The sequence below is a fragment of the Lissotriton helveticus genome, chromosome 3_1 (genome assembly GCF_964261635.1).
Source record: "Lissotriton helveticus chromosome 3_1, aLisHel1.1, whole genome shotgun sequence".
In the NCBI taxonomy this organism is placed as follows: Eukaryota; Metazoa; Chordata; class Amphibia; order Caudata; family Salamandridae; genus Lissotriton; species Lissotriton helveticus.
Window position 1 is genome coordinate 970,864,213 of NC_136061.1, and position 27,698 is coordinate 970,891,910.

At 45.6% G+C, this 27,698-nt stretch overlaps 1 protein-coding gene and 1 pseudogene across 5 annotated transcripts in view; both read right to left on the reverse strand.

Annotated features, from left to right (window-relative positions):
- LOC144823148 (UDP-glucuronosyltransferase 1A9-like) overlaps positions 1–27,698 on the reverse strand; it is a 545,217-nt gene that overhangs the window by 240,530 nt on the left and 276,989 nt on the right. The window contains exon 1 of one of the 5 annotated variants that reach the window (XM_078681388.1): positions 5,750–6,687. The exons of 3 other annotated variants lie outside the window; for them this stretch is intronic. In XM_078681388.1, the coding sequence (XP_078537514.1) occupies positions 5,750–6,604 (855 nt within the window). In that variant the 5' untranslated portion in view covers positions 6,605–6,687. Of the gene's footprint in view, positions 1–4,297; positions 4,411–5,749; positions 6,688–27,698 lie in introns of those variants that run through there. One more of the 5 variants, XM_078681392.1, reaches the window with a different exon arrangement.
- Positions 16,893–17,776, reverse strand: LOC144825310 (UDP-glucuronosyltransferase 1A1 pseudogene; annotated as a pseudogene).

A 27,698-nucleotide genomic window follows, 5' to 3' on the forward strand; every position in this document is an offset into this window, starting at 1 on the left:
GTGAAATTGGTAAAACATTATCCAAATACACTACACAAAAGTCAGACCAAATGGGATTGTCATGGTTTATTTTCATGCACTATGTGAATGAAATGGTGCACTTCCATATAATGGTTCAAAAAGTTTTGTATTAGGTATAAAATGCGGAACAAGCAGTAATCGTATTTGAAATGTTCTACACCGCTTTGTAAGATTTAAAAACATAGCTTCAAGTGATTTTAAGTCATGCTTGACTCTTTGAGGCAGTCATGAGTTTTTCAGCCACAACCCTTTTCATTTTGGAATTTTCAACCGCTACTTGCAATGAGTTTTTTTGTTGTTGTTTCTTTTAAATACTACAAGTCCCACAGTGGAGCAATTTCAGGCATGAGTGGCTGAAATGGTCATACGTAAAAATAAGCCACTTAGCATTTGTTAAAACGCAGAGCTTTAAGTGTGGTGGGTACCTGCGAGGTTTAATTTAAAAACCGACGTTGAAACGTGTCCATTCTGGGACTTCATTTATGCACTTAACTTTACAGGCAAAAACACTGATCAATTTCTCAGCTATTATTGTGAAACTCCTTATGGTAATCTAAGTCAGCGATGCAGTCACTGTTTACTTTTCACATTTTTAATTGACCTTGTATTCTCAACGAGTATATGCTTTTTATTGTTGCATATGTCCGGATTCTGTCGTTTTTTTCATGCAAAATGTGACTCTTGCATAGGATAAACGGAGTCTCCTGTAAGTGTGAGTAAGTTCAAGGTAGTCTTCCCTCAATTCCATTCAAGTTGGCCTGATATGAATCAGAGAGAAGTGGTCAGTAGTCTTACCGCTTAACAATCAGTTAGCACAAGGGTACAGCCTCCTCAGAGTCTATGATACAGACAGAATTTTTGATTTGGGTGGCATCCGATGATCCCTTGCAACAGAAGGAGCAGAAACTCAAATGATGCTGCCTAAGGAGGGACTAGAGAATAACACGTCTTTGATATTGAAGGCTTTGCATTTTCCAATAGGGTTAACAAAGATATGGGGAATAGCGATGGGATAATTGCAACAAGGATCATTTAGTTCAATATTTAAGTAACACCACTTCGCTATTAAAAATGTGTCATCTTTGTGAATCCAGGATCTGGAGACCTTCCAAGACATGAAATGTGATTGAGGTGTCTCTCCCACGGCCCACCCACTAATACAATTCCTTCCATTTTTAGGTCGAGCCTAGACGTGCAAGCAATGCGAAGCATTGCTTGCTGTCTGCTCGACGACTATTGTCAGCCGTTTCTCGGAATGTGGAGACGAGATGGGCACGAGCGCAGATTTCACCTTGTGGGCACGCACGGCGCCGTGCCCATCTCCTGCCTCAGATTCCCGTGCGCAAACACACACACAGCCACACTCACGCATGCGCACATACACAGCCACACGCAAACACAGGCACACACACACTGCATACACACACGCACCCCCCTTAAACAGACACACGCGCACACAGACAGACACACGCACAGACACACTCGAACACACACAGACACACGCGCGTACACCCCCCCCCCTCCACTCACCGGGCTCTTTCCGAGTGTCCCTCAGCAGACAGCATTCAGCGTGCAGTGTTCCAAGACGTTCTCCCGGCAGTTCCTTCCTGTTTCTTTGCAGGCCCCGCCCACGTCCCAACGAAGGCTGCCTGACTTCCGCTAGCACGCCGTGGCATCACGCTGAACTTGGCTTTCGGTCACGAAGCAGACAATGCCAGACACGGGTGAGTGACGACAATGGTTCCCTACAGAGGTGTTTGGGTGCTGCTTGTCCAATACCTGACTTGTTATTTTTGTTGCTGGCTTGTTCCCTCTGCTGTCAGTGGTTGGCTTCATGCAGGACTGGCGTTAGTGCTGGCGGCGCCTGGTGAAACAATCTTTTTAGGCGCTCCCCTACATTCTCCCCCTTGCTTTACATGAATTGCCTCACTACCACGCTCCAACAGTGCCCATTATCTCTACCCTGTCCATCTCTGTCCTATAAACTCTCAGCACGGCCTCGATGATGCGAGGAGCAGGGGGGTATGTGAACAGAGCAGACTCTAATCGACTCCATCCTCGAGACCTCGGCACCCCTAAAAAAAACTCCATCAGTAACACGGGTGCCGAAAATCAGCGCTTTCTTAAGAGTGCTGAGGCGCTAGGGCCCAGTGTGTCGTCACTAATCTCGTGGCATTTCTTTTATCGACCTCGGGAGGATGAATAGTTGAGGTGCACTGTCAGGATTCCAACACGTGACATGCGATTTGTACACAAATGTATGCCGCAGAAACCAATGGGCCACGCTCAATCCACTCTCCTATCATGCTAATGAGCAGCCACTGTCCACTCAGCGTTATTTTTTTTGTAGTGAACAGACTAAGCAAAAGTGGAAACAAAAGCAGCCTGGCGGGTCATAATTCTAATCATGTTATGCAGAAAGAAAGAACAAATGCCAGGCACGACAACAGATAAGAAACAAAAAGTTCTGCTGTGGCATGAATGGTTTCAAAAATCTGATTATGAATACACTGCACAGGCTTTCATTTCCCACAAAGAGCCAACCATATCCCAATTTACAACCCAGGCAGTACATGACAAACAACAAATCCAGAGACGGAGGAGGGTGAGAACGGGCAAGACGGCCTGCAATAATGTAGGGTTTTAAACCATTCTTTAAACATCGAAGTCCTCAAATGCTGACACCACTGCATCTAATGAGGACAGGAGGTTCACTCCATCAGTAACACGGGTGCCGAAAATCAGCGCTTTCTTAAGAGTGCTGAGGCGCTAGGGCCCAGTGTGTCGTCACTAATCTCGTGGCATTTCTTTTATCGACCTCGGGAGGATGAATGGTTGAGGTGCACTGTCAGGATTCCAACACGTGACATGCGATTTGTACACAAATGTATGCCGCAGAAACCAATGGCCCACGCTCAATCCACTCTCCTATCATGCTAATGAGCGGCCACTGTCCACTCATAGTGCATGCTTCCATCATGCATGGACACTACTAGCTATCTGTGCACGCTTTCACCAGGCAGACACACACCACCAGCTGCCAGTGCACGTTTTAACAGGCACACTCCTCCAGCTGTCAGTGCACACTTTCGCCAGGCATACACAACACCAGCTATATTTGCATGCTTCCACTAGGCACACACACCACCATTTGTCAGTGCACGCTTCCACCAGGCATACACACCACCAGCCATCAGTGCACGCTTCTAGCAGGCAGACAAACCACCATCCGACCCACATAATTGTTAGACAACTATTTTTTTATGTATTGTCTTTTACAGACTGTTGTTAGGCTGATCTATTTTAGTACACATTATGCTGCAATCTGGGGTTTATGAGTTTTTTTCTGTCACACCTCTTCCCCAAAGCCTCTCACTGAAAGGTGTAAACTCTAGCACTGCCACGCTCACAAATGCCTTACAGTGCAACCACACACACAACCAAACACACAACACCACACACACACCACACAAACACAACCACACACACAACCACACACACAACACACAAACACAACCACACACACCCACAACCACATACAACCACACACACAACCACACATACAAACACACACACAACTACACTGAAAACCAAACCGTCAGTGCACAATTTCACCACGCACAGACACTATCACTCATCAGTACACGCTTTCATCACACACAAACACCACCAACCATCAGTGCACGCTTTCACCAGGCACACACCAACTGACATAGTACACACTTTCACCAGGCACACACACACCACCAGCCATCAGTGCACGCTTCCACCAGGCACACACCAACTGACATAGTACACACTTTCACCAGGCACACACACACCATCAGCCATCAGTGCATGCTTTCACCAGGCATACACACACCACCAGCCGTCAGTGCGCAATTTCACCATTCACACACACACCACCAGACGTCAGTGCACGCTTCTAACTATCGCCCTCACTCTACCTATCGCCCTAACTCTATCTATCTATCTATCTATCGCCCTCCCTCTATTGCCCTCCCTCTATCTATCTATCGTCCTCCCTCTATCTTTCGCCTTCACTCTAAGTCACGTAAATACAACACATATTGCATTACAAATGCTATAGGTGTCACATTTGCGAAAAGTTAAAACTATTGGCATTGTAAATGACAAAGCTATTAATTTCGCTACTTTCAAAACCAACACATAAATAAAAAAAATGTCATTTACAATACCAATAGCTCAAACTTTCCTAATGCGAGACCTATTGCATTGCAAATGCTTGTTATAATTAGACTTATATTTTACCCACCTGAGACAAAGATCTTTTTTCAGCACAGTTGATTCCTCCAATGAAGACCATGTTGGGCATCACTGGCCGTGGAAATTCAAAGAGAAAGTTATAGCTCAGCAGGAGCACTGAAGCTCCGCTGAAGAGTTCCAATGCGGTAACGTCTCTCTACAGAAACTGTGAGTCAAGGAGCCCGTATGGTGAGTAGATGGACTGACAAAGCAAGCTTTCAAAAGACACCCACCAGCATGTTCTTCTCCCTCTGAAAAAAGGTCATGCGGTCAGTGTAAGTTGTGAAAAACCTGGGGACATAGGATGTTGGACTAGGGCACTGAGCCGCTTCGTGGTTAAAACTACACGGGATCGCTCTCATGAAAAAGACTGATGGAATGGACAGGTACTCCGCTACTATTTGCCCACTAGGGAAGAACGGATCAATCAGCACAGCATCAAAGTCACTCTCCTTCAGACTTTGAATCAATTCCTGGTCATCCAGAAAGTGACGACAAGTGGAGAGCATCATCTTGGTCATGTTAGATATATGCGGATAGACAGAAATCTATTCTGGAGAAGGTAGTTGCTCACTAAGAACTTCTTGGCCCGTTTAAACTCAATTTTGACTCCAGAAGTAAGTCTTCGGGGTGCAGGCGCGTGATGTCTCTAAGATGATATTGCTCTCCGGCAACACCAGAATTACCTTGTGCCCTCAACGTTGCAGCTCCTCCACCACAAGCCGCATGCTGAGCCAGTGGCTGCCATCTTGGGGTACTACCAGCACAGTAGCAACAAAGAAGTTTTGAAATACTTGTGATCAAGGCTGGCAATTGTGCGTGCACTTTTTACAACACTGAAACACTTCTACTTTGTTGCATCTCTCTTTGAATCATTCACAGCGTCGCTAGAGGGCTGATCAAGTTGGGCGCCCAAAACACCCAGTTCATGTCTTACTGCCTCCCAGCATCTCCTTCATTGATTACATCTTATTCTATTCTCTCTGCCACTTCCTCCACCTATCCCGATAAGTCACATCCCTCACCTTTTCCATCCCCACCTTACTCTTTCTTCCTCTCACTCTTCCTTGGCCTCCACTGACCCAATTCTTCTCACTAGTTCTGTATCATCCTGATGATTATTTCTTTATCTCATTCTCCTCTCTCGCCCCATTTGTTCTTTGTTCTCTCACACCAGTCTACTCCATCCCTCCTTTTCTCCCCCCACCTTTAATCGTCCTTGCACTCTTTTTGCATTTGTTAAAATGCACTATCACCCAGCGGTCTCTTGGTGCTACTAAAGAGTAGGTCATTAAGAAAACAGGAATGTTTTCACAACTTATCTAATGAACTTCTCTGTACAGCTTTTATTTTTATGCTCAACAAACCTAATATCACCGCAGCCACTCTAAGGTGTTACATGAGGCATAGAAACACCCCACCCTAAGGGTCACAGTGTGGAAAGAAGGCAATGAGCACTCACCTGAGACAGAGGCTTCCTTCCGGCACAGTTGATTCCTCCTATGAAGACCATACTGGGCATCACTGGTCGCGAGAACTCAAAGGCAAAGTCATATCTCAGCAGCCAGAGCGAGGCCCCACCAAAGAGCTCCTGAGCAGATATTTCCCTCTGGAGGAACTGCGAGGCCAGGTGGCCATACGGCGAGTAAATATAATGGCAAAGTCCCATCGTGTAGAAACTGAACAACATGTTCTTCACCCGCTCAGAAAACACCATGCGGTCTGTGAAGCCTGTAAGTAGCCGAGGGACATAGGATGTAGGACTTGGGCATTGAGTGGCCGCATCGTCAAAGCCACATGGGATCGCTCTCAGGAAGAAGACGGATGGGATGGAGAGATATTCAGCGACTATCTGCCCACATGGAAACATGGGATCAATGAACAAGGCATGAAAATCACCCTCTCGCAGGTACTGGATCAGCTCACGATCATTCAGTAGGTGCCGACAGGATGAAAGCATCAGCTCAGTAATGTTGTATGCCCGCTCATACACATTAATAATAATTTCCACAAAAGATAGCTCAGTAAAGACGGCATTACTCATCGAGCTGATGAGGAATTCAAATTCTTCCCTTGTGTAGGGCACTGGGTAGGTCTTCACAGTGTAGACGTCCGAAGTCCCTATCAGGATGTTGACCTCTGGCACCACCAAGGTGATCTCGTGCCCTCGACGCTGCAGCTCCTCCACCACAGGCCGCATGCTGAGCCAGTGGCTGCCATCTTGGGGCACCACCAGTAGCTTCCTGCCCTCGGTGAGGCTGGGCCAGGCCAAGAATAGGACCACGACTGCAGCCCACGAGGCAGCCCAAGAAGCCATCTGTGGGCGAGAGGTTCTGCTGCGAAAGGATAGAGATCCGCTCTCTTAAGGACACAACTGAGTCAACAGAACCTTTTGTCTGGACTTTGATCATTTATTGTGTTAGGATTTCGAAAATATGTTGGCAATTTCCCCATGCCTGGTTGTGCAACTCGAAATGTTATCACGCACGCCTGTGACCTGTGGGAGGAGCTCGCGCATAAGCTGCACTACAAGGAGGAGATCGATTTTATACAGGGCCTGTAAAACCAGTTTTCTAGCTAAAGTTTAGAAATTTCTCTTATGTTGGTCAGTTGAAATTTCAAGCATTCACAGGCACAGAATGAGCTGGCAGCTTCACAGCAAACACCAGATAGTGTGGAACAATAAGTGCATATCTTCAAGGACAGTACAAATGTTCTGGGAGGCAGGTACAGAAAAATCAGCTGCTCCAGTGTCACAGCGTTTTTTAGGTCTAAGCCTATCAGACAGCCTAGCTGTCTTGTTTGCTGAAGACATCTTGGGGAAATTCGGAAAGCTTCCTTGGGAATGCATTCTGACCAATGCTCACCATTGGCTTTGTGGTTTGTAAATTTCGTGACCTCTATTTGCTGGCTCTATTTTTTAGGCTGGTCAGCTTGAGTTTGTTCTTTTCCTTGCCCAAACCTTGTTTACTGTATCCTTCCGAGATATCACTTTCAGTAAACAGGCCTTTAATCTCGTCTTATCTTGTCACATTTGCTTCGCATTTAAAAACAAAAGGTTAAATGTCAGACTTCTTCTTCCAAGGGAGCTTGGCATTTACTTTTCTTTCTGTAAGTTCAAAGTAAGAGCTTTTATAGGAAAGCAAGGTAAATGCATATTTCTGTCCCCATGGAGGCCGCTCGTGCCACTTCTTTGCTCCATTTTACAAGGCTGTAACATAACCCTTAAAACAAGCCTGCGGGGAGGAGGTACATGTACTTTCTGTGGCAACAAATATTCATGTTGAGGGTCTTCTATCAAAGCACTGTGGGCTTTTGCTGAAAGTGGCCCTCTAGTGCATGTCTAATGATTTTTTTGTTTACAGTCAGCGGGATGCCAAACCCTTTTAATAAAAACATGCATTGTCAAGCCAAAAGGTGTAGCCTACACAACTATACTTACTGAGCAATAGCCTCAGTATGTGCAATATGTACAGTAGCACCATGCCATAAAAACCTAGATAACACAGATTACTGCTTTCCAGAACACTACAAGCAGGAGCCTGGAAACAACTACATTATTTACACTACACCATTAAACATCCACCCTATTTTAAACAGTTTTTGTATTATTTGGTAGATGCGTGTGTTGTCAACATGAACTAGGTGAACATATTCCACTGAAACAACAACTACCTACCGCCAGGGCCGGTTTTAGCACTGCTGGCATCTGGTGCAACACTCTACACCACATCACTCTGCCCTCCTCAACACCAGTGCACTCTACCCCACTGTACTATGCATCACTGGACTAATCATCAGTCCAATCTAGGCCATTCCACTCTACTCTGCACCACCCCACGCCCATCCACTCTATGCCACTCTACTCTGCACCACTGCACTCTATGCCATTTTACTCTATTCTAAAACAATTCTACTCTAAGGCACTGCACTCAACTCCACTCCACGCCACTCTACTCTGCATAACTCTACGTCAGTGGGCTTTATGCCACTTCTCTATGCTACTGCACTCTACACTGCCTCACTCCATTCTGCAACAGTCCGCTCTATGCCACTTCACACTACTCTTAAACAATCTCCTCTACGCCAAGGCACTCTATGCCATTGCACTCTATGCCCACACTACTCCACTCTGCTCCACTATGCCTCTGCACTGTGCCACTCTACTCTGCACTACTCCTTCTCTATGCCACCGCCCTCGATGCCACTCTACTCTAAACCACTGCACTCTAAGACAATGCACTCAACATCATTTTACTCAAAACCAATGCACTCTATGCCACACCATGCTACGCCACTCTATTCTACTCTGCACCACTGCACTCAAGGTCACTCGACTCTGCAAGACTACACTCTCAACCACTAAGCTCAACATCACTACTCTGCGGCACTGCACTCTACGCAACTGCATGCTACACAATTGCACTCTCACTGCACTCTACGCCACTCTATTCTATTCAGCACCACTGTACTCTATGCCACTGCTATCTGCACCACTACACTCTATAGCACTGCACTCTACTCTGCGTCACTGTACTCTGCTCCAGTCTACTCAGCAAGACTGCACTGAACTTAACAGCACTCTACTCTGCATCACTGCACTTTAAGGCACTGCACTCTACTCAACTCTATGCCACTGCTCTCTACACCACTGTACTCTCTGTCACTGCACTCTACTATGCATCACTCCACTCTAAGCCATTTGACTGCACTCTACGCTGCATCACTATACACCACTCTAATCTATTCTGCTCTTCGCTACTCCACGATACTGCACTCTGCTCTACACCACTGCACTCTACTCTACACCTCTGCACTTTATCCCATACCACTTCACTTTACCCTTAACCACTCCACTCTGCACCATGCTATTATATGCCACTCCATTCTACGCCACTACTCTGCAAGATAGCACTCTCGGCCACTGAACTCTATGCCACTCTGCTCTGCTCCACTGTGCTCTAGACTACTGCATGCTACGCCACCGCAAGCTAAACCACTATACACTACTTCACTATATATTGCTCCACTCTACTCTGCGCCACTCTATTCTGCAAGACAGCACTCGCTGCCACTGAACGAAACACCACTATACTCTGCACCTCTGCACTCTGAACCATTGTGGTCTACGTCCCGGAACTCTACACCACTCTGTTCTGCACCAACGTACTTTACCCCACTGCTCTCTGCACCACTACTCTGCACCACTTTACTCTATGCCACTGCGCTCTACTCTGCATCACTCAACTCTACTACACTCTATGCCACTACATTCTGCATCACTCCACTGTAATCTATTCTCCACTTTACCCTGAACCAATCAACTATGCCACTTCCCTCTACTTTGAAACAATCTACCCTATACCATTGCACTCTATGCCACTGAATACTAAATCACTCTACGCCACTCTACTCTATGTAAATGCACTAAACTCCAATCTACTCTGCACCACTTTATTTTACGGCACTTAACTTTTGGCCACTCTATGACACTCCACTCTACGATACTCCAATCAATGACGCTCAACTCCATTAAACTCTGCTCCACTGTATGATACTCATTTCCATCCTACAACACTCTAACCACTCTATACAACTTCCTCTTTGTCACTCCATGCCACATTACTCCACTCTATGCTATGCCACTCCAATCTATGCCACTCAACTCTACAACATTCAACACCTCTCTATGCCATTTCACTCTCCTACATTACTCCACTCTATGCCACTCCACTCTACAACAATCTACTCTGCTCTATGTCACTCTACAACACTACTATGCTCTATGCAACACCCTCTATGGCACTCCACTACACACCACACCACTCTACTCTGACACACTACCACTGAACTCTACTCCACTCCATTCTACACCCTTCCACTCTATTGCACTCTACACCACTCTATGCCACTCCACCCCACCCCTCTCTACTCCACGCCACTCTCCTTTAAAACACTAACTTTATAGACAGGGTAAACAGCAGCCATGCTGGTGTGCAACATGGCTAAAAAATATTGTCAAAGCCAATAGCTCTTGCATAGGCAAAACGTATTGGCAAAGCAAATGCTTGTTTTAAACTTTCAGCCTTGTTCCTTATCAGCAGCGTGGCTGTACATCATCACCATAAAAAGATTGAAAAAGCCAACAGCTCTTGTAAGCGAGACATATTGGCTTTGTCAATGCTTCTTGTTGTTTACATTTGTTATTCCGACGCGGTGTCTGCACCAATTTACGGATGAGATTCACACAACGGGTCAATGTGGTTTCTGGTGTAACCGAGAATCACACATGGTGTCTGGGTCGATTCTAGGGCTAGTAGCACACAATGTGTTGTGCTTAATATTGGCGAGGCTCACACAATGTGACAGTGCTTTCTCTTGTCTAAACGAGAATCAGACATGGTTTCCTCATTCTAGATCGAGTAGCACAACATGTGCCAGTGCTAAATATGAGCAGGGATCACAAAATGAGTGGGTGCGGTTTCCTGATGAATTACGAATCGGATCAGGACTGATTCTAGGGCGATTATCACTCGATATGGCAGTGCTCAATATGGTACATTGTACAGTGTGTCAGAGTTGATTGTAAAGTAATGGAAACATGAGGCAAGTGGTCAGCGCAGATTTTAGAACATCCCTAAACGTGTTAGCACAAAACATGGGCCTCGATCACTGCATGTGTGCTGAATATGGGCGAGGACAACACAGTGTGCCAGTGCTGGCGTTTGAATAGCAGAGAGTCGGACAACGTGTCACTGCTGATTCTGGAGAAATTGAGAATTGGACATGGTGTAAGCGGTGAATCTGGGCCGAGAGCAATACAGAATGCCAGTGCTAGTTCTGGAGTGTAGAAGTACCAGGCAAATTACTAGCAAGAAAGTGAAGGTCACAAAATGCATCAGCATACATTCTGTCATGAACGAAGATCACACAAGCTGCTGCCACAGATTCTGGAGTACGTGAGAGTAATACATGGGTCTTCATCAATTCTATTGTAAAAGAGGATTAGAAAACATGTCCGTTAAGGTTCTGGTGCGACGATCACACTGGTTTGGGAATTAGTGATTGCATACAGTTATATTATGTGCATTTATAGTTGCCAAGGTTTCTGATTGCGGTGTAGCGTTTTCATTATTTCAGTGTGATTATGAGTGACATTTCATCAAGTATGTGTTACACTTTCTCGCGAGCAAAATGAAGAAAATGAAGACAAGGAGATTCTCGGTCTATAATTTAAGGCTCTATGGCTGGTATTTACCTGGGCAGCGGCTTGGCGCTGAAGAGTCCAGAGTCGAGTCTGTGGCGCAGGCGGGTGGTCGTCGTAGGCAGCGACTCTGGTGTGGTAAGTTAAGTTGCCTACTGTCTCTTTAATGTTTAGAATGTTTACCTGGAATCTGCATTGCGTCATGCTATGATCTACTCTGGCCCCGGCAGTTGCTTCTTGTACCTTGTTCGTGCAGCTGCTTCTGCCGTGGGCTCCTCTCTGCATGTACTTATTAGCTTTATCCTAATAAAGCTCTTTTGGATGTAATACCTGCGCCTCTGTTGGTTCCTGCCTTTCAGGTATCTCATTTTGGTACCAGGAGTGGGGTTTCCAGCTGCTGTCGTTTCCTGCGCCATTCTACATTTCTACTGGAGCCCAACAGTTCATGTCTGCTGCACCTGCTTCCTTACAGACGACCCTAGCAAGGACATTAGAGGTTCTCTCGGTTTGGTGGGTCAAATGTTGCACTTATTTGCTATCGCATCCAACCCGCCCTTCCATTTGTTGCCCATGCGCTTTGTTTTTAATCCTCACCAGCTACGCAGCTCGCTCTTACCTTCGTCAATTCTGGATCTCTAGAGCCACAGAGTTCTGACCTCTTTACCTAAATTCTTATTGTCTTTTCGAAGTCGGAGAAAGTCCTGCTCTGCATTCTGGGAGGTGTTTTGATGTCAGAAGCACAGCGGTCATTTTGGGTGGGTCGTGAAGTAAATTTCATTCAGACTCAATCCCAACGCCTTTTCTCCTCCTGTGCGACACCACAATCGGTGATTCACACACCATCCTTACCTGTAACAACTTCGCCTGCTGCCAGTTTTCTGCATCAACCACTATATGCAGCACAACGGTAATTCGCACACCTTCTTCCCAACTGTTCCTGCTACCCTAGTGAGTGAGTTTTGCGTGCCATTTGTGTGACGCCTCATCCTTCGGTGACTCACACACCATTGTCGTTTCCTTCATTTACTCTACACACTTGTTGTGACACCTTCATTTGGTGATTCAAACACCATTACATTTTGTGTTTTTTATCCAGCATAATATTGTTCTTTCTTCATATTTCTGTTGCCTCACTTGTTATGGCAACCAGCCATGGTGTCATTCAGACAGTGCCTGTCCTACAAAAAACAGGCAAACCTGAATTGAAGTGGACAGAATGGCCAAGAGATTTTGAAAACGATCTCACTGCCATTGATGTTGATGGTTATTCTCCCTCAAGGAAATTAGCCCTGTTGATTAATCATCTGGGAGTAGCCAGCCGCAAAAACTTTGACAACCTTCCACGCTATTCTGCGCCTACATCTGAAGATACAGTAAGGAACGTCTTTATTGAAGCTAAACTACGCATGGGCAAACAATATTCTGACTCCACAAGTGTTCTCTTGGAAAGGTTTAATTTCGCAATGTGTAATCAATCCTCTCGGTAGAGGATTATGTAGCAACTACAAGAGTTTTGGCTGAAAAGTGTGAGTTTGGTCCCAATGTTGACACCTAGATAAGACATCAATTTGTCTTCTATTGCTTTTCCAATAAGATCCAAGAGAGTCTTCTCACCTCTCGCAATCCTACTTTAGTTGAGACGATAGACATTGCCAAAAATATTGAAAGGTCAATCGTTACATCTAAAGTTTTGTCTAATCAATCTAATCAAACTATGGTTCTTCCTACACAGTCCACCATACACCCTGCACCTTCTTCCACTGTGAATCTTGTTTCTGACGACAATGTTGTTTATGCCACCAACTCGAAGCAAACCTCCGACAAGAGGTTTTCCAAGAATCAACCTTTTAGGAGCCAATTGGTTTGTTTTAGTTGTGGTTCCAGGCACCACATAGGAAACTATCCTAATTGTCCAGCTATGGGGAAAAATGGGTTAAGTGCCTGAAAATGTGGACATTTCCAAGGTGTGTGTAGAAGTAGGATGAATACAGCATCCAGCAGTACTTCCAGTAGGGTTGAAGTATCTAACATTTCATTAGACACTCCTAACGTCCAAGATTGTACTTCCCAGTTTGCTATCATTTTAGTCACTGTTGACACTCCTGAACTTTCTGATAAACCTATTAAAGGGCAGTTGGTTGACATTTCTATTGATGGTAACCATTTTGGTCATGGCTGATTCAGGAGCTCCTGTACCTATCCTAGCAGATGGTTTTACAAATTATAGCCCAATGGCATGGTACTTCTTACTCCTGATATCAACCGCAAAGCTTTTGGGGAACGGGACATTGATCTGTTGGGTTACTTTTGGGACAGAGTGGAGTGTTTAGGCAGATCCGCTAAAACCAAAATGTATGTGGCGGTCAAAAGAAGAGACATCATAGGATGGAAGTACCTTGACTTCTAGGCATCATTGTGTGTCCGGGCAAGATCCTCCCATTACTTTGGGTGATCTTTCTTCTAACATTCTATCTGTCAAACAACTGGACTCCGCTGTCGATAGGCTACTGCAATCTTTTCCCGGTGTGTTTAAAAATTCTGTAGGTACTGTCAAAGGTCATGAACATACTATTATGCTAAAAAAAAGGATGCTGTTCCTATTGAACATAAAGTTAGACCTGTGCCTCTGAGCGTCAGAGAGGATTTAAAATTGTTATTGTCCAATCTCCAGACCGAAGGTATCATTTCTCCTATTGATGCCTCGGAATGGGTTTCTCCTGTGGTTTTACAGAAAAAGAGAACTAGGAACCTGTGGTTATGTGTAGATTTAAGATCTCTCAATCAAAATATTCACATCGATTGTCACCCTTTACCACAATTACATGATATGCTAGCCAATATCGGCACGACCAAGGTTTTCTCTACTATTGACTTACATTTCGCCTACCACCAAATACAACTTTCTCCGAACTGTCAGGCACTCGCTGCTTTTGTTACTCCTTTTGGTGCCTTTAAGTATTTGAGGTTACCAAGGGCGGAGCATAAAGCCCATATCATGAATGCAGCATGTCTCAAAAAGACAGCGCAGGCGCTGCCTAGGTGAAACCTAGAAACATGACCTACCATATTTAATGTAGATTGGTTGAAATTGGCAGGGGGTCAGAAATGTCATTATTACATCCCACACCCATCAAAAAGTAGATAGCTCGGGTATCCAGCAACAATTCCACTACAACATGTTAGCCACAATAAATACCCATCACATGGCGGTTAAAAGACAGGGCTATGCCAGAAGAATTTTGCCTTCCAAACAAAAAGTCCATAAATTTAGCCCAGCGTATTTAATAGCATATATATTAATAGAGTTTTGTTTTGTTTATTTCTTTGTGCTGTGAAGCCAGTGATATTGCGCATAACTATTAGAAGTAAAATGCACAAAAGAAAGATTACGTTTTCAGATCAAATAAAAAATTAACCTGCTTACTGTTCATTATATGCAGCTTGGAGTATGTAGGTAGGTATATACAGCTTGTTTGCGCCATCTATAGACATCTATGTGCAACCTAAAGAGATTTTGAATTCAAGCAGGGGTGTTCAACCTTTCATTTTTCAAAGGCTGATAACATTTCTATCACCGAGTTAAGGATAGGACATGTTATTTACAGTGATGCCAAAATTGGAGACGGGCAAAGGCTGATTTGCATATGGCTGGATCCTGGCAGAGGTGGCAAGTTTAACAGAAAATGATGGCCTGGAATGCAGCCTCAATCACTTACCAGTGGTAGAGATTAATTTAAGCCTTGCTTTTTTGCTTTCTTCAGCACCGCGCTCCAACAGCCCAAATCTGGGTCCTGTGTGATTAATCCACCATGAAACTCAATCACCCTATTGACCTGGTCAAAAAGGACAAAACCGTTGCTTGTGCTCTTGTTCAGAGGGGTTCTGGGTCTCAGTTTTAGCTGTACTATTCCCTTTATAAGCCAAGGCTAATGTGCTTGTTTCTGCCTGGGGTGGTATGATGTAACTGCAACAAATGATGGACGGAATGCTGAATGATTCAAACATTCTCCTCCAGTCAAGAGATCTGGGTTAAATCCATTGTTCTTTTGCCCACTACGCCACCCCAGTTTGGACCCAGCCACATGTAAATCAGTCTTGACCCTGTGCCTCATGGGAACAGTCCAGACCGAACTGTCAAGCCAGGTCCTCCCTGGACCGCAAACAAGCATCCTGGGACTGGTTTCGGAGTATGTCACCCTCCATCAGCCAGGTTAGCTTGAATCCAGTGGCACATTGAGCAAGGGACCCATGTCTGGCCATACCCATCCCACTTAGGGTGAAAAGTGCAACTGCAACAAATGATGGACGGACTGCTGATGGATTCAAACATTCTCCCCCTGTCAACAGATCTGGGTTAAATCCATCGTTCTTTTGCCCACTACGCCACCCCATACTGATTTGCATATGGCTGGGTCCAAAGTGGAATGGCACAGTGAGCAAAAAAACTATGGATTTAGGCTCAGATCTCTGTACTGGGGTGGATGTATGACATTGTGCTAAATTCTGTTAATCAATTGTTCTTTTTGCATTTGGGGTGGTATGGTGGGCAAAACAATCATGCACTGGAAAGTGGTCCTGAATAATTACCACTGGTTGAGATCAATTCAAACATTCCACCCAGTCCTTTTCTACATTTTGCGAATCCATGGATTATGATCCTTAGAGTCTACGATGCAGACAGAATTGTTGATTTGGACGGCATCTGAAGCTGTATTGCAACAGAAGGAGCAGAAACACCAATGTTGTCTGTGGAGTGACTTGTGAATAACATGTTCTTGGATATTTAAGGCTTCGCATTTTCCAATAGGTTTAACAAGGATATGGGGACTAGGGTTGTATGACAGAACCATGCAAGCGTATACATTGAATGCCTTAACAATGCTGTCTTTACCACAACCGCGTCCTTACCAAGCATGCCTTTACAACGAATTTTGTTGTAAAGGCATAATTGGTTAAGGCATACAAGTGTTAAAGATTACACCCTGCCCCCAGCCCTGAAAATGACCCTGATCTCAGTCCTAAAAACACCCTAGCCCACGGCCCTGAAACCGGCCCACCCCCACCCATTCACTCTTAATCTTAAGCACCGACTCCCTTTACCACACATATGCCTTTACTGCCATTACAACAAAAAACGTTGTAAAGGTATGCATGGTAAAGAAATATGTGTGGTAAAGGCAAGCGTGGTAACCAGTAATGGCAAGCGTGCTCACAACTGCGTTGTTAATTCTGTTGCTCGGAGGATATCGATGGAATAACTGTTATTAGGATCATTTAGTTCAATGTTTCTTAAGTAACATCATTGCGAATCCAGTATCTGGAGACCTTCCAAGACAGGAAATGTGATTAAGGTGTCTCTCCCACCTCCCACCCACTAGTACAATTCCTTCCATTTTTATAATTAGACATATATGTTACCCACCTGAGAAAAGGGTCTTTTTTCAGCACAGCTGATTCCTCCAATAAAGACCATGTTGGGCATCACTGGCTGTGGAAATTCAAAGACAAAGTCATAGCTCAGCAGGAGCACTGAAGCTCCGCTGAAGAGTTCCAATGCGGTAACGTGTCTCTGCAGGAACTGTGAGGCAAGGAGTCCGTATGGCGCGTAGTTGGCGCGACAAAGCAAGCTTTCAAAGACACCCATCATCATGTTCTTCACCCTCTGAAAAAAGTCCATACGGTCAGTGTAAGTAGTGAATAACCTGGGGACATAGGATGTTGGACTAGGGCACTGAGCCGCTTCGTGGTTAAAACTACATGGGATCATTCTCATGAAGAAGACTGATGGAATGGACAGGTACTCCGCTACGATTAGCCCACAAGGGAAGAATGGATCAATCAGCAAAGCATCGAATTCACTATCCTTCAGACTCTGGATCAATTCCTGGTCGTCCAGAAAGTGGCGACAAGTGGAGACCATCATCTTGGTCATGTTGGATATCCGCCGATAGACAGCAACTACCTTCTCCAGAATAGAATTCTCACCAAGAGTTTCTTGGACCAGTGACCTCACATTTGACTCCAGAAATTCCTTGGTGTAAGGCACAGCATAAGTCTTCACGGTGTAGGTGCGTGATGTGTCTATCATGATATTGCTCTCCGGCACCACCAGAACGATCTCGTGCCCTCTCCGCTGCAGCTCGTCCACCACAGGCCGCATGCTGAGCCAGTGGCTGCCATCTTGGGGCACCACCAGCAGCTTCCCGCCCTCGGTGAGGCTGAAGAAGGCCACGCAAAGGAGCCCAGGCAACGCCCAGGAGACAAAACGTGGGACAGGGAGCATGGCTGAATCACCTGAATGGAGAAATTGCTTTTTCCCAGCAGGAATGAAACGAGAGGTGCTAGGGTAACGGCAGAATTTTGAGGCGAGGTTGTCGCAGGCACAGACAGTAGCCAACACCAACTTCCGGGTCTTCACCCTCGGCCGAAACAATGTTCGGTGCACGTTTCTGCTGTTGTTGCGGGAGGGGCTCTGGCAGCAGAAGCCGCGGAGTCAGTATCCCCCCCCCCGTGTGCTGCCCGTGGCGGGCAGAGCAGCACCTCGCGCACAGGGTTGTAACCTGTTCTGCACGTGACCCGTACGTTCAGAGTGAGGCGGGGGCCTCATTTGCTGCAGGCAAACGCCCGCCCTTTGGCCCTTATACGTTTACATTTTCTAACCCGGTTGGAAGGGCAGGACGTACAGAGGGCAGAAACCGGAGTCACGTAATCCCCCTGCGGCCTCAGACCAGCTCCAGCTGAACACAATGGTATGCAAGCAGTGACAATACAAGTTGACTTTCCGGTTGTGAGATATTTTTCCTCGCATCTCTCACTGGCCCGTAAAGGTCCTTGTAGGAAACCGATCCGAGTTTGGTAAAGCTGTGAGGTTTACTGGGTTCGTACCTAAGTTACTCGTACAGTTAAAAGTTAGCGTTTGCATGCTGGTGCTTGTAGTCCTAGTTTTACAATGGGAGTAGCAGGACTAGCCAGGAGTCCCAGAATGAAATGCAAAACCCTGGACTGGATGAGCGACTCTTGAGAGCTCCGCTCCGTTTGGGAAGGGTGCAGGCTCGCCCAACATGTCCCCCCACTCACCTCGGTTCTCTGATGCTCCATGTAACCAGGAACACGTTCTAGTCGAGTTTGCTTTTGCAGTTCGTTGTCTTCAGATCTGTTAGTCCACAGATCTGTTAGTCCACTTGGTTCAGTGACATGGGAGGCGATAACCCGCGGTTAAAATATTAGGTTGTTAATGTTATTCGCACTCCCAGGAATGGGGCTCCACGGCAACGGAAAGCATGCATCTGAATTGGGTCCGAAATGTAGTCACTGTTCTTAATGGCTCCTTGTGTGTTTTTTTATTTTTAATGCAGATTTATATTGCGCGAACTCGACCCCGGATGTGGAGGCGACCCCGAGGCTCGAACACTAGTTTCCAGCACCCAAAGTCGAATACCTAGCAGGCGGACCACATCCCCTCCCCTTTGCCAACTTCACGCAGGAGTAAGCACACCAAGAGGAGTTGTTTCATTTTCATAGACATGACCAGGGCTTTAAGTGGGATAAAAAAAAAACCGGGGGGGGGGTGTCTCGCAAAGGGGCGTGGCCACTGGAATTACGTACGTGGCTTAAAACATGTAAACTAAAAATCTGTGCTTAGCATAGTGTGCCACCCGACTTGTATTTTGCTGTTTCTGTCATTGCATCCAGATATATGATGCAACAAGTAACATCATACCGACAACCAGTCAGGACTCTTGGCTTTGTCAGTGGTTGTTATTTGCATAAGATAAATAAGCAGTAATTGTGGCTTGTATATAATATTGAAAAAACTTTCTCTTAAAGCCCTGGTGACACCACGACAATGTTGCAGCTCTGGAGTCTCAAGAAGAGAAGGGAAATCCAGAGAGAAAATGACTCTCTTTAAAGGATTTCCATTCCCCTTCAACGCTCACCAGGCAAGACGTCATGCAGTAACTTCTCCACTAGTGAGAAGTGAGCACACGCACATCCATGTGCTTGCTGTCACTGCAGTCCGGAAACAAACGGACCGCCTGTGCCAGGGCACAAACAGAGCCCGATAGAGAACCATTTCGAGGCCCCCTTTAAAAAACTGCAGGTGCTCAGCACCGGTGAGACCCGGCCCACTGAAAGCCCTGGAAATGAGAATGCCTTACTTTATGTTTCTTCTTTCCTGCTCAGGTACCAGAGTTCCTCTTGATGCTTGCTTCTGCCTGAGTGTTGTCTTTTTAGAGCAAGATTTTATTAGGATGATTTTCTGCACTCTCTTGGAGGGTTGACATCGAAATAGATTTCACGCTGTATAGAGCAGAAGAGAAGGCAATTTTTAGTGCTTCATGTATACACTGGTTTAGAGTTCTTTTTGAGATCTTGGGCTGAGAATTTTGTCAAATTCTTTTAGGTATGGGAGTTGCATCCTTAAGGAAACTGGTCCTCAATTCTTCAAGATGATTGTGAACTCTGATCTATCATTCATACCTCAAGTGAACAGGTATATGAAGATTGCCCTCCACCACAATCCCTTGCTTTGGGGAATCCTATGTATGATCCACCTTAGACCACATTGGTTATTGCAATGGATACATCAAGACTAGACAACTGCAGTGCCATCCACGGTGGATGTATGGGACCTGGCCCCCTCCTGTGCGTTGGGCCTTGTTCTTGGGACCCGCGAGTAAGCGGTTAGCATTTTGCCTCCCGAGCTTGCTGCTGCTGGACTTTTCCGCTCAACTTTGCCACTTTGCTTACTTTTCTGTGGGTCCGGGACAGGTTGATGTATTCTTTATCTTTATTCTATATTTTTATTTGTCCATTTTTCCCCACGTTCAAGTGTTTAATTATATTGCTGCTTGCACGCCCGAACTGTAACGCCTCTTGTGCAAACTTAATTCAGGCCTGTAATTTGGCCTCTTTACATGCTGCCTTTCTACCTTTCTTTAGAACCATGGCTCACACTTTGCCTGGGATTTCACCTTATGGCCCTACATTTTTGCTACCTTTCTCTTTAAGCTCTGTGCATGTTCCACTGATTTATCTGTCTGTAGTAGGAGCCCAGAGCTTTATGTGTCCTCATTCATCTCTTTATTTCTGGCCCCCGCCTCTACAGCTTGGGAACAGTCCTATTTCCTTCTCTTCATCTTATTGGTTCCTCACACTTTAGTCTCCCCTATTGCTTATCTATCTACAGTTTGGATCTCATTCACCTCCATTTTCGTTTTAAATAGTAATGTTTTCTCTCTAGAATTTTGCCTCGCATATTCTGAGCTGTTGACTGCCTTGAAGATCAGTATTCCTTGTTTTTAGGTCTCGCCTAGCGAATGCAGCGCATGCGCTGCTTTGGCTTGGCGAGGCTATTGTCGGTTTGGTGCGCGAAGGGAGACAAAACATGTGCGCGCCCGGACAGGCGATGTGCACGCTCACGGCGTCTGTATCAGCTAGGCCCCTGACAGCACATGGGCACGCGCATGGTGTGCCTTTCAGCTTGCATATGGACAGCCAATGTGCACGCTCGCACGATCACGGCGTCTCTTTCAGTTTGTTATGGCTGGAGCCGTCCTTTGTAACTTTCTGGGGATGCGTCAACGCACTACCTAGGATCAACAAGGGCCGGCGCACGCCTTGCGCGAGGCATCCCGTGAGGCGGGGCACACAATATTATTGTGACCACTAGAGGTTCTGCTCGGCCGATTGCTGCTTCTCAGCGTGCTGTGCAACCTTCTTAAACAGAGCAGGGCTCCTGCCGTCTACCAGATGCCTCCCTCCCGTGTTACTAGTACATCACAGAGTACCTCGCCTTCCTGAGTGCCACACACTTATTTCAAAATGCTATATCTCTACATAAACACTGGTGGCAGAAGCACCAGGAAAGTAAGCCATTTCTTATTCTTTCATTTAATCACATCAACAGAGATATGCTTTATTAATTTATTAACCTTGGAATTATGCAAAGTTTTATTCTTCCTGAAAAGAGTCTAAACATGGACAGCACTTTTCAAAGCATCACAGTTTTCACCTCTCCATGGGCCTTCTTACTGAAACCATTTGAAGTCCGTGGATGCTGAAATCAATATTTTAAATACCAAACCTCAATCTAGTAATACCACCCCTACAGAGAGCCTATGACACCTGTGCCGATAATGGTTATACGCGGGGTGCCATCTATTTACTGAAGGCTAAAAGCGGGTCTGATGTTGGATGGTACACAGTGGTCGAAGTGCATAAAATGTATATGGAAACTGTCATCCTGCAGGGGAGCGTAGTCAGCGAGCCTGGCGGTGGTTCGGAGATATGACTAAAAAGAACACATTATTCTGTAACTCTTTTGTTGGCCAGGTAAATGCACACACTTTACATGAAAAAATAAACGCAACTTACATTTATATGCGGGAAATGCATGTTTCTGGTGGTACAGCTCAGTTCTGTAAATGGGGATGTCTGTGGTTCCTCGGGTGGAATGCCTGCAGCTAGCTACTCAAGGATCGATGTCTGTGTTTCGTACTGAGGGGGTGTATGCAGTTCTTTTTATGGAGTGATTGGTTTCTCGTCAGGTTTGTTATGCCGGGCAGCCTATATTGCCTCAGAATGGGGAGGTCTGTAACGGTGACGCATCTGGTTCCTCAGAAAGGAAGTGTGTGGTTCCTTGTACAGAGATGCTTGTATTTCCCTGTTGAGAGACCTGTAGCTTCTCGTGGAGAACAGTATTTAAACTTGCCAGTGCTTGCTTGCTGGTACCAGTGGGTGTTTGCAACTGCCGAGAGGAAGGCCGAGCTTCACACATGCCCTCTAATTAATATGGCCTTTGGTAGTGAGCTTCACTGAGGAATCGCATTAACTGGAGCTGACAGAAGAGAAACAAGCATTTGCAATACAATAGGTCACGCATGTACGCGAGTTTGAGCTACTGACATTGCAAATAATAATGCCTTTTTTGTTGTTTTTGTTTTAAAAACATAAATAAAAGGCATTGTTTTTAACAATGCCAATAGCGGAAACTCTCGTAACTGCGAGACCTATTGCATTGCAAATGCTTGTTGTCCTTTGGAATGTCCTTTGGAGTGCCGTCATCCCCCCAATCAGTACTTTACTCTGCGCCTAACTTGACATTAAGGGATGCCCCATGTTGAATACTGATTTTGAGCATTTTCCTTTGACTTTGTTCATACTTGGTGCTTTCAGTCTTGAATGCCTCCTTTTTTAGAAGATCTCAATTATTTGATCTGTTTTCTTTCAGGGGTCCTACCTTTGAGGTGAGACCCGTTTTGGCCAAGCAGCTTTTTTTTCTTGCATATTATAAAGCTAGCTATTCCGCAGGGTTTTCCTTGGTCTCTGTAAGCATTGAGCCACACCTTTCTGACTACTCTGGACCCCAATTCTCTATTGTTTTTGGGTCTAGGCCCTAGGACAACAGTCCATTAGTGGACTGTACAGCCTATTTCAGGGATTTTTCATTTTGGGCCTGTTGGCCATTTCACACTTGCTATTCTTTATTGGGTCCTTAAGTATTCCCCCTGTGGCGGCTATGCTTCTAATTTTTCTGTTTGTTTGTCTCCAAAATGCTTCATAACGGATAGCAAGCACTATATAAATCCAAACCCTTCCCTCTTCCATCCCTCAACTGTCCTTTCAATCAAAATAACAGACTAACATATCCACCGCTCAAATAAATTTTCATATTTCCCTAGACTAATTCACCACTAATCCTGTTTGGGTTCCGGAGTAGCATGCTACTTGCCAAAAAGCGCTTCAACACTTCATCAGAGGTAGCAAGCGCTATATAAATGGAACCCTTTCCCTCTTCTATCCTGCTCAATCAAAATAACAGACTAACCTATCCACTGCTCAAATTAATTTCCTATTTCACTATACTAATTCACCACTAATCCTTTTGGATTCTGGAGTAGTGTACTACTCGCCGAAAAAATGCTTCAACGCCTCGTCAGGGGTAGTAACCGCTACATAAATACAATTACAATCTATGCGAGGCTTCATACCAACACCTACATATGCGCTGCAAAGGGCCCACAACCATGTTGCACACTTCCTTATCAGGCTAGTGCACTCAGACCACAGCACCACAGTGCCAAAAAGCGCTTCAGCTGGATACTGATGAAGGAAGTCACCCAACTTAAGCTGCTGTCAGCGTACATCTGTAAGGGTCTGGGATTGGCCCCTAAGTAACTATTTATGTCGATGGTTTACCTGACCTTGAAGGATAATGTGGGCTCTGAATTAAACACGTTGGAATCCACTTGAAAACAACAGACAAACCACTTCAGTCCAACTCTTAGCTCAGTGGGGCTGGAGTGTATGGCACAAGCCGCCGTGATACTTCATAGTTCAATAATGGAAGAACAGAAGGGGAACCTCAGTCTATGGGCACTTTTTAATCATGGAGAACCTCTGGAAGGTTACCTTCAGTGATGTTGGATCAATTTTTATAGTGGGCTGCTGGCCAAAATCATCACCACACTAAAAGAATGGGGCATATGTGACAGTCTATCTTTAAAAATACATAACACATGCTGCAAGAAAAAAAACATTTGACGGTCCTATTCATTGTTCATTTTCTATCTAAACTCTTTCTGGTTTCATAGGGACTCTGCAGCAACTTTCAGTACCCCTAGTTCCAGCGCTACAGAAGTTGAAGTTGAAGGTACTTGTAGAGCGCACGTAGACCAAGCGGTTTCTTGGCGCTGAGGACATAAGTGAAGAGAGATGTCTACTCGGCAAAAGCCTGTAGGAAAAGCCATGTCTTCAAGGCCCTACGAAAGTCCATATAGAGAGCAATAGTCCTAATACTAAGGGGTAAGGAATTCCAAAAGGAGGGGGCCAAGAAGGAAAAACTCATGCCGCCATGTTTCTTCCTTTTACAGCGGGAAATGCACAAAAGAGGTTTAGATAAGGACCGGAGGTTGCGGGTGGGGACGTAATGCTTGAGTTTACCGGCTACAAAGGCAGGCGCAGTACCAGCTAAGGCCCTGAAAATCAGACAACCAAGTTTAAAAAGGGAACGTTCGGCAAGTGGAAGCCAATTTAAAGTTTTTAAAAGTGGAGTAATGTGATGATGTCTGGGCAGTTTATAAACCAACCTTGCCGCCAGGTTCTGGATAAGCTGGAGGCGGCGAAGCTCGCACGCCGGTATTCCGACGTACAGAGCATTCCCGTAATCCAGACGAGATATAACCATGGCTTGCAAGATTATAAGTGCCTCGATAGAGAAAAAAACAGGAAATTTTGCGTATGGTACGTAGGTTAAGAAAGCAGGATGAGACCACAGCACTAACTTGATTATGCATGGAAAGGTCGCTGCTAACTTTAATGCCAAGGTTTTTAACAGAGGCAGAGGGAGAGGGAGGCGGGCCAAAAAATGGAGGACGAGGGACTGGAAACACCACCCGTAAGTACAAGCTCAGTCTTATTGGGATTGAGCTTAAGGTGGTTAAAGTTGATTTTAGAAAAGGGGGGTGGTGATGGACAGAGTTTCTGAATGATGCAGAATACTCTTACCAAGTCAAGAGATCATGGTTTTAACCCATCACCGTTTTTTAGCTCACTGCACCATCCCAGCTCAGAACCTGGCTATATGCAAATTAGTCTGTTCCTGTTCCAGTGCATGATGGGAACAGGGCAAACCAAACTACCAAGCCAATTCTTATACTGGGAAGGAAACAAGCTCCCGGGGACCGGTTTCTGGCATCACAGCCTTCTTCGGCCCGGTTTGCTTGAATCCTGATGGTGCAATGAGCAAGGGACTCACGTCTGAGTATACCCTCCCACACATAGTGTGGATAAAACCGATTTTAGAAAAGGGGGGTGGTGATGGACAGAGTTTATGAATGATGCAGAATACTCTTACCAAGTCAAGAGATCATGGTTTTAACCCATCACCGTTTTTTAGCTCACTGCACCATCCCAGCTCAGAACCTGGCTATATGCAAATTAGTCTGTTCCTGTTCCAGTGCATGATGGGAACAGGGCAAACCAAACTACCAAGCCAATTCTTATACTGGGAAGGAAACAAGCTCCCGGGGACCGGTTTCTGGCATCACAGCCTTCTTCGGCCCGGTTTGCTTGAATCCTGATGGTGCAATGAGCAAGGGACTCACGTCTGAGTATACCCTCCCACACATAGTGTGGATAAAACCGATTTTAGAAAAGGGGGGTGGTGATGGACAGAGTTTATGAATGATGCAGAATACTCTTACCAAGTCAAGAGATCATGGTTTTAACCCATCACCGTTTTTTAGCTCACTGCACCATCCCAGCTCAGAACCTGGCTATATGCAAATTAGTCTGTTCCTGTTCCAGTGCAGTACCAGCTAAGGCCCTGAAAATCAGACAACCAAGTTTAAAAAGGGAACGTTCGGCAAGTGGAAGCCAATGTAAAGTTTTTAAAAGTGGAGTAATGTGATGATGTCTGGGCAGTTTATAAACCAATCTTGCCGCCAGGTTCTGGATAAGCTGGAGGCGGCGAAGCTCGCACGCCGGTATTCCGACGTACAGAGCATTCCCGTAATCCAGACGAGATATAACCATGGCTTGCAAGATTATAAGTGCCTCAATAGAGAAAAAACAGGACATTTTGCGTATGGTACGTAGGTTAAGAAAGCTGGATGAGACCACAGCACTAACTTGATTATGCATGGAAAGGTCGCTGCTAACTTTAATGCCAAGGTTTTTAACAGAGGCAGAGGGAGAGGGAGGCGGGCCAAAAAATGGAGGACGAGGGACTGGAAACACCACCCGTAAGTACAAGCTCAGTCTTATTGGGATTGAGCTTAAGGTGGTTAAAGTTCATCCAGTCACTGATAAACATAACTGATTGAAAATTTGAGACAGAAGAAGGAGAAGAGGAGATATTCAAGATAAGTTGGAGGTCGTCAGCATAATTATATACTGTGACATCCAATTTTTGAAGAGCAAAAATGAGAGGGAAAATGTACAAATTAAAAAGAAGAGGAGAGAGAGAGAGAGAGAGAGAGGAACCTTGAGGGACCCCACAGATGACAGGTTGAGGGGCCGCAGAGAAGCCAGCCAGCTGAACAGCCTGCTGGCGGTTCTCCAAAAATTAGGAAATCCAAGCCAGGGAGGAGCCCCGGAGGCCATCACTCTTGACACGGTCGATCAAGATGGTGTGATCGACCGTGTCAAAGGCGGCCGAGAGATCCAGGAGAACCAAGGCCTGAGTGGAATTGGCATCATCTCTACATCTGAGTTCATCAATCACAGAGAGTATGACAGACTCTGTTGAATGAAAGGGACGAAAGCCCGCGTGGTGAGGAGCTAAAGCATGAGTGTTCTCGATGAAAGAGCTGAGGCACGCTGTGACATGGTTCTCTAAGATTTTCCCCAAGAAAGGAAGCAAAAAAATGGGGCGGAAATAATTTTAAAAGGGGAATAATTTTAGCAGATTTAAAAAGGTCAGGGACTATCCCCAACGAGAGGGAATTATTGAGAAGTGCCAAAGGCTGATCAGGGCAAACAGAAAAGACCTCCTTTAATAAATAAGCAGGGCAACTATCGGTGGGAGAGCCAGACTTAGCTTTGGTAAGTGAAGCGATGAAGGTTTCCCTAGATATTAGGGGGAACTGATCTAGGAAGTGGGAATTGGGTAAGGGATCAGGGCAGTGGAAATTGGGTGAAGGAAGAGGAATATTAGCTTTGATGGTACTAATTTTGTCAATAAAATACACGTTAAGAGAATTACAGAGGGCTTGTGAAGGACGGGGCTTAAGAGTGGCTCTTGCCGAGGTGGCCAGGTCCTGAACAGTAGAAAAGATGTCTTTCGGCTTGTTTGCAGACAGAAGGATTTTTGAGTTAAAGTAGTTGGATTTTGCTTGAAGAATAGCCTTTTTAGGTCTCGCGCCTGCGATTGCAGGGCAAAGCCCTTCTGTCGCAAAGCGAGCCTATAGTGATCGTTTCTGCTTTCAAGGACTACAGAGGAGAGGACAAGAGACTGGCACGCGCACGCAGCCTGCCGGAATCGGATCAGGTCGCGCGCGTGAACACGCGCTCCGATTCCGGCAGGCTCTTCACACACACACACACAATGGATATGGACGCGCACACACAAACAGACAGGCACACACAGACACACGTACACAGACACACGCGCACACACACACGCAAACACACACACTCAGACATATGCAGACACATGCGCGCACACACGCATGCACGCAAACACACACGCAGACATATGCAG